The sequence below is a fragment of the Cyprinodon variegatus genome, unplaced genomic scaffold, assembly GCF_000732505.1.
Source record: "Cyprinodon variegatus isolate N-32 unplaced genomic scaffold, C_variegatus-1.0 Scaffold453, whole genome shotgun sequence".
In the NCBI taxonomy this organism is placed as follows: Eukaryota; Metazoa; Chordata; class Actinopteri; order Cyprinodontiformes; family Cyprinodontidae; genus Cyprinodon; species Cyprinodon variegatus.
The window spans coordinates 484380-495403 of record NW_015150906.1 but is presented as its reverse complement, the minus strand read 5'-3'; the positions used below and the strand labels follow the sequence as shown (position 1 = coordinate 495403).

The 11024-nt window shown below is 40.0% G+C and overlaps 1 protein-coding gene and 1 non-coding gene across 2 annotated transcripts in view; one reads left to right on the top strand and one right to left on the bottom strand.

The window, feature by feature from the left end:
- Nucleotides 1-8978, bottom strand: part of slc1a3 (solute carrier family 1 (glial high affinity glutamate transporter), member 3) — a 20165-nt gene extending 11187 nt beyond the window's left edge. Inside the window, exons 1-5 of the mRNA XM_015389280.1 lie at nt 8800-8978; nt 6061-6200; nt 5851-5988; nt 2147-2351; nt 2018-2060 (exon numbers count right to left, since the gene is read on the bottom strand). Coding sequence (XP_015244766.1) covers nt 2018-2060; nt 2147-2351; nt 5851-5988; nt 6061-6199 — 525 coding nt within the window. The 5' untranslated portion in view covers nt 6200; nt 8800-8978. The remainder of the gene's footprint in view (nt 1-2017; nt 2061-2146; nt 2352-5850; nt 5989-6060; nt 6201-8799) is intronic.
- Nucleotides 973-1045, top strand: trnar-ccu. Its single transcript has one exon. It is a non-coding gene; the product is annotated as a tRNA-Arg (tRNA).
- Nucleotides 8979-11024: the final 2046 nt, after the last annotated feature.

Below are 11024 nucleotides of genomic sequence, written 5' to 3'. Positions count from 1 at the left end.
CCGCAGTTCTTCCAGCAGTCCACACTTTCTCTGCTCTCTTTTTCTCATCGTCTGCTCCTTCTTTCCCATCGAACGGCTTGCCACAGGTTTGCCTGCTGTGTCTAAAAGTAGCAGCAGCAGCAACCCAGACTGACAGCTCATTGGCTCATTTGGCTAATTGCTGCCAGACGCTCCGGAAGGCTTTACCATATTAACAGGAGAAGCGGCGCAAGTGAAATTAGACACTGTTGTTGGACAAAATGCGGTAATTTATAAATGTTTTAAATCCGGTTGGGTCCGTATTAGCCAGCAGGTGGGCTCGGATCTGGACCGCAGTCCACTAATCTTTGACCTCTGCTATAGTTTAACTCACTAAAGGGATATCTGCCCATTGAGGTAGTTTAAAGTTAATTTTGCATACAAAACTAAAGAGATAATCTAAAGGAATAAACGGGTATTGACCATGGATATGTTGGTCTGACCGGGTATGCTCATCTGAAAGAACAACGGCCCTGGGTTGAACATGCCTACATTTTCTTTTAAGATCTCCCTGGGTTACCAACCACCCCTTTTCCCTTCAGATAAGAGAAATATCGCCGTAACCTGTGTCATCCATCATATCTGTCACTGTCCTAAGCTCTGGACCGACATCATCGCTGCCCTTCATTGCCTTGCTCCCGTCCTCTTCTCTAACAGAGAACCTGTGTCCCGCGACCCCGCCATTGCAACACATCACCTCTTATTTCTCTCCTGTTGTGTTCAATAAACTGTATAAATCCAAACCACGGTTTCTACTGAGAGTGTTTCAGCGTGTTGGTAAAAAGCTTAAACAAAGCCATGGCCATTTTGATGACTCACAAACCTCATTTCTACAATCTCTGTGATATTTTGGCTACTGTGGGCCCATCTCTACACCTCTCTGATCCTCTCTACCTGGTTTCCAGAACATGAAGTTTACTTTACTGTACCCACTGGTAACCCTAATTGGTAGGTGCCCCAGTGGCCTAATGGATAGGGCACTGGCCTCCTAAGCCAGGGATTGTGGGTTCAAGTCCCATCTGGGGTAAATGCAAGTATGCTGGTCACATGAGACTAACAGCCACAAGTAAACGTCCTTAAAGGAATAGCTAGTGTTCAGGTTTTGTGGAGTGCATAGGGCATACAGCTTGGAATCCAGAGGTTCTGAGTTCAAGCCACCAATCACTCTCTATTTATTTCCTGATTGGCTAAAAAAAGTTAAGCCACCGTCTACCATGCTGGTACTCCCACGGAGACACGAAGTAAAATTGCCTACATCTGTAGCATTTAGCTGTAAAAACAAGCAGTTTGCCGGCTGTGGGAAGATGTTTCACAGGCAACTTCACAGTCAGTGGATGAACGAATCAAAAAATCCACATATATATATATACACATATACATCAATATTTCCCATAGTATAGTATGTAGCATAACATTAGTCTGGCTATCTTGGACTGACACGAAGTCTGAGAAATAGTTCCAACACTTTATTTAAGTTTTATGACTTGGTTTTGCTTAACACATGATCATCAGCACTCAGAATCCAACCCAAACCCTCCATGGCAGTCATTAAACCCTGATTCTTATTACCTATTAGTATCTATACCCCTATCTCTACCTTAAAGTCCAAACATAAACACTTAAAGGATAAAATAAACACTACTGTGTTCTACCTTTTCATTCTTAGAACCAGTTTTGTGTTTAGGACTAAGTTTTGGAGAGCTATGCTCGGTGTGGCGGTAATTGGTGTTAGTCTTTTAAGCACTTTCTCTCCTTGACCTTAACATTGGAAGAACTATGGATTGTCCCTTGAGTTTATGAATATTTTTTGTTCATTATTGGAAATAAAGTGAGTCAAGAAAAGTCAAAGGTAACCAAATTTTCAAGAGGAACACTCTGAAAGACCAACAGAAAGTTGGAAGAAATGTTATTTAAGACGACATTAAGAAATAAAGGGAAGTTTGGGAAGATTTGCCTGAAACCTTATCTTTATTTAGATATTTTCTGCAGGCAGACTGACCTGCTGGGTGCAGGCTTGGACCAGGTTTGGTGGGAACATATTTCTGGGAAATAAAATAAAAAAGACGGATTTAGATATGAAGCATTCTGGCTACAGTTATATTTCAAGAAGATTGTCTTTAAAGTCCACCTGATGAGATCCAAGAAGGCATCAGCGGGGCTGACTTGTTCGATGGTCTGCTGTTTCCCAAACTCATCTTTGGAGCCTTTTCCTGGATGAATGATGAGGACGATGATTATCCCGATAAAGACTGCAATGATGGTGGTTGTCATATAGTAAATTACTGCTCTCATGCCCATTTTCCCTGAAGCTTTGCTGTCCAGAGCTGCCATCCCTTTGAGAAACAGAAATACAGATATTAATTGCAGTTGCAGATCTAAATGAACTCTGTAGGACCTGGATTTTGTGTCATTTTAAATCCCCAAAAATCATTACATAACAAATTTGGTCATTCTTTTAAGATTTTGAACAGCTAGCTTTTCATTGTTGAATACTTCTTTTGTAGAATTTGGTAAAAAGCAGTTTCCAAATCTAGGTTAAAAAAACATTCTTCTACATTTTTTATAATAAAGATGTTTCGAAATATAAATCAAAATATATTTATGGGATTAAATAATAACATAAGGACAAAGAAAAAGTATAGGAGGTAAATTACCAAGTGCTAACAGGTCTTAATTGTCAAAAAAGGAAGTTATTTTATTTTGAATTTTTTTCAATCAGCACGTAGAGAATGTCGGAGGTGTTGTGTTTATTTTTTTCTGAAATTATCTCAAGTCATTTAATTCATCCCTCAGATGGAAAAGCATTAATATAACATAAACAGATGGTTCTGAGCTTTAAACATCCTATAATAATCCATCAACATCTACGACTAATAATCAAGCTTGTCCTTTCCAGCTGCTACAGCCTGTAGCCCACATAGTGCCTTATTTTTAGTCATCACAAGAGATAACTTGAACCAGGCCTCAAATCTCAGACTACCAGTACAAGTCAAGGCTCAGTCTTTATGTCATGATCTTGGCGCTGATGGTTGGCTTAATTGCTCATTTCATTTACCTTTCTAACACTATCCGGTTTCTTATTAATTCTCATCTGACCCTGCCTCTATTTAAGCTGCTTGGTCCCAGTCATCAGTGCCAGATTATTCTTGAGCCTTTGGTGTAGAGAGTTTTCCAGCATTACTTATAGTGTTTTGTTTGCCTGATCCTGACCTGTTTCTGTCTTCGGACCTTTGAGCCTGCCTGCCCCTTTTCTGATCTGTTTGCCTGACCTGTCTTCGGACTCCTGTTGTATTCTGTCTGCTTACGATCTTGGATCTGCCTCCTAACTTCGCCCTCTGGATTATCCTGCTTCCCTTCATCTGCTTGGATTTGATCTCCTGCCAGTTCTGCAGCCTTCTAGGCCACAACGTCTGGATCTCTCTATATCTTGTCGCCAACCATCTGGAATCATCCTCGTTCTCTGGGCACGGGCTGAACTGTCAAACCAGGTTAGTGACTCACATGTTCATAATCATCCTCCGTCAGACTATTGTAGTCACTAACCTGTGTTTCTCTCCGATAGACTTTCCTGCCTGAGACGCCCCTAGCCACTGCAGCAGATCCATTCGATTATTGTTTTGAATAAATGCTTTTTAAGTATTCCACTGTCTGTCTTGAATGAATTCTGGGTCCTACCTTCTGATCTTCTCACGCAAACTTCCTCTGTCTTCAGTAACTGATGCAGGTCTAGATTTGTTTAGAACTCATTTCAGGGTACAAGGGTACATCAACCCTGAGAAACACTGATACCAATATGAACCGGTCCATATGACCTGGTTCTGTACATTTTCCAGGCTAATGCAGATAACATTTTATCTTACATAGTTTATATTACATATTTTTTACTCCTGAAGTTTGGAGAGCAACATTTTCTGTCCCTTTTAGTCCTTGTTTTTTGTTCCTCAAGTCAATTAATTAATTTCTATCCAATCCCTATATTATGTCTGGTTTAAAAGTCATTACATAGCTCCCGTTGTTACTGAAAAATATTCTTATTGCTGCCTTTGACAAAAAAACAAACAAAAAAAACACAGTATACCCTGATTTGGAAAAGTTTTACAAGAGTTAAAATCAGTAGATCACAAACTGAATTGAGAAAAATGGAAAAATATCTGCTTTTGCTGTCAAATGGTTTAAAACTTTATAGCAGGCAAGACTTGATGTGTCTGGGCAGAAAGGCACAAATCAGTCCTCCTAGGTCTAGGTTGGCTTCAGTTTTATTCTTGATTTTAAAAATATTTTAAGTCAAGCTTAAGTGCAGTTTAATCAAGCCAAACTTCATTTCTATGCAGATGATACAATAATCTGTACGTCTCGTCTTTTCCCTGCATGGCAGCAGTAGCCTGGCCAGTTAGATTGACCTAAATAAGATGTAAGTCTGATGTAAGGCTCAGACTCACTGGTTTATTTTTAAAAAAGCAAAACGGACCACATTACAGCCCGGAAGAGAGAGATCAAGCTTGAGCCAGAATTATCCATAATGTAACAGTCTTTTTCTGTAATTGTCAAGATTGCAGCTGTAATGGAGAGATGCTGTAATAAAGCCCTGTATTATAGGCTGTGGATAAATCGGTGTGGCTGGTTAGACACCAGAAGATTCTCACACCATATTTCCTATTAATAAATAGGAGTTTCATGATTTCATCAAATATTAACTGGTACAACGTTGAAAATGTAGGACAAAAGTTGAAGTTATTCTGTAGATTCTTGGAAATATGGCTTGATGCAAGATCATGCAGCCTAATTCATGCATTTCTAATCTAATCTATGTGGGAATCTTCCACCTCTGAATAAATGCTCTCCAGTTTAAGTTTGGATTATTTGAAGTAACTATCACTTTTTCTTCTTTTGAAATAAGAATGAGGTTTATCTTAAAGCTTTCTACAGAACCCACTGTGTCTTTTTTTATGACTGGAAAGATTTCTTAAGTGGAAATGTTTTCAACAGACCTAAACAGAAGCCAACAGGAGATCATGCTGTGCCCCAGAAAGATAGTTTTAATCTCATGACAGAAAGGGTTTATCTCTTCATCCTTGTAGAGGCTAGGCTGTAGCTACTTTAAAACTGTAGTTTTTAGCAAAATTTGAAGAGTCACGTCCACTTGCCTGTGTTTCATCCCCTTTGGTCACAATGTTCTAACTGAGGGATTGTCCAATATGAAATAATTCCTCCCAGCAATGATTTCAAGGTGTGATGGACAGGTTTAAGCCCATTTAAAGGGACTTTTGATCATTTTGGACTGAATAACCCTTCGATCTATTTTCTTTAACACCAGTTTTTCCGTAAAAGTTCAAAAAATATCCACTGGACTTGGTTTCCAAGATTTGAAGACGTTTCTCCACCTCTCCAGGAAGCTTTCTCAATTCTAATGTCTGGATCCGCAGTGAGTTTGAGTCTTATATAGACAAGGGCTTGTATCGCTTGGAAACATGTAAATGGTAACCGATGAATGGGTCGTTTGGTTCCATTGTTAGCCTGTAATACAATACAATGCAAGGCTTTGTCTATAATGTCTGGATCTGCGGATCCAGACATTTGAATTGAGAAAGCTTCCTGGAGGGAAAGCAAAACATCTTCAAATCTTGGAAACCATGTCCAGTGGATATTTTTTGAACTTTTACGTAATGAGTATGACCTGGATGACTGGGAATCTTCATCAGCATTTTTAACACCAGTTGTTGCAACAGTTTATCTTTTAGGAGTTTGGTTATTTTCTAAATCTATATTTATCTGGATGAAAACATCTGTACCATCACCTGTTTCTCCAGTGTCCAAGCTGACAGAATGTCTCACCTGTAATCAGGCTGGAGACCAGCAGAGGCAGGACCAGCATCTGCAGCATCCTCATCAGAACCTCTCCAGGAAAGGAGAAGTACTTCACTTCCCGGTAGGTCATCTTATACGGGCGCAGAGCAAATCCCAGGATGATTCCTGCACCGAGGACAACAGTGATTCCCTGCTGTATCAATAACCGACTGAAGGAGGAGGAAGATGTTCACACACCTACAATTACTGCTCCCACTGTGAAGAGAACGAAAGCATTCTTCTTCAGGAACGCCTGGACATCCTCTTTGGAAATCTCCTCCACTTTTCTCTTGGCCTTCATGGTTCGAATGTGGATACCTTCCCTGATCCGCTGCATCCTGCTCAGACAGAACCACATACACACGGTGGAGAGATGAATTTTCGAAAAGGAAGGTCAATTATTCATGTGTGCTAACATGTTCTTCAGGTAGTCCAGGACTTAAAAAAATCTGCTTCCTCTGCTGAAACACAATGAGGACTTTCCATTGACTTCCATTCATATTGTATCCATTTGTATGGCCTAACCAAGACCCTTACCCTAACCCTAACCGTTACCAACATACCTAACCCTAAACTTACCCTAAACTTAATTCACACCTTAGCCTTAAACCTAACTCCACTCAAGAAGAGAACGTCTTCTCACAGGGAGCAGAAGTTTGTCCCATCAAATATCTATGTCCACAAAATGTAGCATATTTCTGAGAAAATGTCCCAACCAGGTAACAAACACATGGCCAAACAAACACATCCACCAAATTTTTAATTAGAGCAGCCATTAACCTGTAGCCTCGTGAGACCATCCCGATCTCGCGACCTTTCAATGTTTCACTCGCAGATCAGTCTGACCACTTTCCGTTAAAGAAAATTTGGAGCCGTTCACCAAACGAACGTCCAATCAGCGTTGGCTTTGAGGCGGGTTGAGGTGTGACGCAACGAGAAGCACGACAGTTCAGTCTAAAGAACATAGCGGCTTCAGCTGATGAAACTAGCGTTAGCGTGGCTATCGAGCAAGTTTTATCGGAATTACAGAGTATTTCTTCACTGAAAGAAGAGCAAAACACTGCTCTGGAGGCTTTTCTCAGAGGAAAAGATGTTTTTGCTCTTCTCCCGACTGGTTTCGGCTTATATAGAAACTATCTGGCAGCATGAAGTAGGCTGAGACAAGAAGATTTGATCACTGCTGCACTTTAAGAAAATGGAAAATGGAAATGAACATTTAGTTTTGTGTACACTGTGTGTATAAAAAACACAGTATATGTTGTCTAATTCTAAAAGCAAATTGTTCTTCCATGTGAAGAAATTCAAGGACAGTTTACAGAAAATCTGTTCTTGATGCTGGAAACTGCTTGGATATTGTGTGGGGGGGGAATCACCCATTTGAACCAGAAATGTCAGAGAAAACATGCAGCTAACGGTTTTAGGATGATCTCCTTTCATGCCTGGGTTTTGGACTGGCCTAGTCAAAGTCTGAACTTAAATCCTACTGAGCGACTGCAGGACTACCTTCCAAAGTGCCTGAAATCTACATTATTCTGCCGCTACTTATAAAAAAAAAATAGTTATTAAGCTTAGGGATTGATTATTTTTGCGCTTTTTTGTTCAGGTTAACTTTAAATGTGACAGAGATAGAAAGGGTTCAATCTTTTAAATATTTAGGAATTTTAATTGATGAAAGTCTAAATTTTAAACCTCATGTTGAACAATTGATTAAGAAACTCAGACTGAAAATTGGCTTCTTCTTTAGGAATAGGCTTTGTTTCTCTTTTAATTCAAAGAAGAGACTGGTAGCTGCAACGTTTTTACCCATTCTGGATTATGGTGACCCAATCTATATCAATGCCCCAGATCAAGTTCTAAAAATTTTAGACTCAGTTTACCATGCCTCTCTACGATTTATCACAAATTGTAAGCCTCGCACACACCACTGTGAACTTTACATACGTGTGGGCTGGCCAGCATTAGAGACTGGTAGACTCACTCACTGGTATATGATCATTTATAAGGGTATTCTGCGTCTGCTCCCCTCATACCTCTGTGAGTACATTCAACCAAGAGCGGCTGGGCTGTATTCTCTACGTTCTCAAGAGTCTTTGCTTCTGTCTGTACCTAGTGTCCACACTGAAGCTGGAAAGATAGCTTTTCAGTACTATGGTTTGGAAATGAGATCTACGGTTTGTAACTGTTTTATGAATTTCTAATTATAGATAGATGTAATTGTAAACTGTAATGTAATCTTTTGCCGCTGCCTTGGCCAGGACTCCCTTGAAAAAGAGATTGTAAAGGAATAAATAAAAAACATTTTCTCGATGACAAAAAAAATTGAGATAAGAAAAATAAGACAAAAACCAAGAAATGTGTAAACAGCTTTTATATCAAATAGAGTAGCATCGTGTCATCTATGTTGAAAGTAAAGGTATTTTAACTCCTATTTGTAAAGTTTTGGACTCCATGCATTACTTTATCTCTATATTGGAGGGAATGGCTAAGAACACAGAAAATATTTATAATGATTGAGAAAAATATTTAAATCTCTAATTAATAACTTCTGCTGGGATGATATTAGCATACAAAATCATACCTTTGTCCTGATTATATCACAAAACGGTAAAAAAAAAAAAAGGAGATAAAACATATTAAACAACTGGAAGCAGAAACAGGAAGGTTTTTCCAAAGCTTCAACTGGGATATAAAGAATCAGCTCTGATTGGATATTTTTTATTTTTACCTCAAAGTTTCTTATTTGTGGGAAAAATAAGAACAAATTTCATAAAATTAATTTAACAAAAATCTGCAGAGCTATTTGATCCAAAAATCCAGGTGATTATGGTTGCATCCCTTCCATCTTCCAAAGGGTCAGATTTCATTAAGTTTAACTCCTTATTTCCTCAGCAGCCTGGTTTATTGGTGGAAATGAGAATAAAGAAGCTGCTCACCTACCTCTCTGTCTGATGTTTCAGGTTTCAGTCTTGATGGCCGATCTGTGAAGCAGTTGCAGAGACGGAGGAAACCTTCCAGGAGTTTTCCTGCAGCTCCAAAGTGAAGCGGAGAAAACTGAGATCTCCTTCACCTTCTGCCACCAGAGGAGAGATGGCAGAACGGGAGGGGTGAGGAGGACAGATCAGGAAAAGTAGGAACTTAGAGGATTCTCTGACACACTTTCAGGTGTAAAACTTCTCTGACTTAAAAACACCGTCCATTCCTGCTCCGCTTCTCTTCCTTTGGGCTTTTATCACTTGCCGTCTGTTTGTGGGAATAAACGGAATCGTTTCAGGCGAAAACAGTAATGAGGTTCGAAGGATGCACATCATCACACTTGGGATGTGTTATAGTTTAAGATAATTCCTCAGAGGGAACCACAGACCACAATTAGCTGGATAAAGTGGAGCTGGAGCTGGAATAGGTGACCTGACTGCATGTAGAGGCATTCCCAGGAGCACAGAGTATAATTAGTGAAGAATACCCCCCAAATCAGGATAAGGTCAGGCAGGATTTTTACAAACATCATTCCCATGAGGCATTAATGAATGAAATTACTCCAGGATAATCTGTCTGTGTACATTTTTTAATTGTTTTGACCATTCAGATCACAGTCTGCAGAGATTGTAGCTTTAATTTCCCATAGCTGACAGGAGAGGAACCTAATGTGGGGAAACACTGAGCAAATATCAGGGCTTTTAGTCTTACTACCGTGGGAGGAAGAACCCTAAAGACCCAAACAGATATAAAAGGAAACCATGCAGAAGGACTCCAGGGTGGGATTTAATTCCAAGACCTTCTTGTGCAAAGGAAAATGTCCCACCAACATCCTCGCAATGCAACTCTGATAAGGGAATTGTTGAGTTTCATCTAGATGTTTGCAACCGTTACTTTGAAAAATAAAGAAATGTTGCCAGTCTGTTTCAATTAAACAAGTCAGATTTTTTATCTTTGATTCATTTCCAAGACAAAATATATCTAATCTTGTTCCAAGATGTTTGGGGGATTTGATTCCTACTAAGCTGAACATTTCTTTAAATCTGGGTATGCTGTCTTCAATTACCTTTTTCTTATGTAGTATATTTCCCCTTAGTGGTAATACTTGGTTCTATTCTATTCTATTCTATTCTATTCTATTCTATTCTATTCTATTCTATTCTATTCTATTCTATTCTATTCTATTGATGTCATGTGAAACTGTTTCATTAGATAAAAGGAACAAGTGAAGTCGTAAAAGAGCCAAAAGATCCGACTTTCTTAAAAAATCTTTGCCAAATGATGCGGATCTCGGAGGGTAGCTGAAATTCCCATCACGAGCTACGTTAACTACGTAGCCAATCCAGGGAAACTCTACGTAAATTACGTAGATTTGGTGTACGTGCCAGCGTGCTGGGTATGTGTATTAGCCTTCCTCCTGTGTAGTTTGCTGTTTATCTTTTTATTTTGATTTATCTGGTATTGAAGTGTTTTGGAACTGAGTCGGTACACGAATGCACTCCACGTTTAAAACTTAAATCTGTATAAATATATATATATATATATTTTTATAAAGAGCTAAAGTTTAAGGCTGGATTTAGCCCCAATGCTAGCAGCTTTAGCTTGGTCAGCACGCTCAGCACCGCTGCTAGTTAAATGATAACCAGGTTAGCGGGTAACTAGTTAACCTGTAGGTTAACTCTTGGTGTCTTCCACACAGACCCTGGACCTGAGCAGCGGGCATACCGGGTGACCTTCACGGACTGACGGTTGGCTGAGTGACCGACCGGACCCATAATGTCCCCTCCATAACCCAGCTCCAGAACCCACGGCTCAGCTCGCCATAATCCCGGCTCACAGGTGCTGGTTCCCGCTACTGCTCGGAGGAATGGCTCGGTGCTCGGTAGTGAACCTGCTGTGGTTCGGGAACAGAGTGATCAGAACCGGATTCCTACGACCTCTGCACACCGCAGCGGTTAGCTCCGCAGCAGAACCGCGAGCTGGGTTCAAACCCGAGAAGGTTGCCGTGGTAACCAAAACCACGCGCTATGAGTTCGAACAGCAGCGGTACCGGTACGCTGGACTCTCTGAGGAGGACCTGGAGCAGCTGGTAACTGACTTTAATGGCTTTGAATGGGTCCAGATTGTGTTCTGATTCAGTCCACTGATCATAGTGATTCAGTAATATTGAAACACATCTAAGGAGGTAA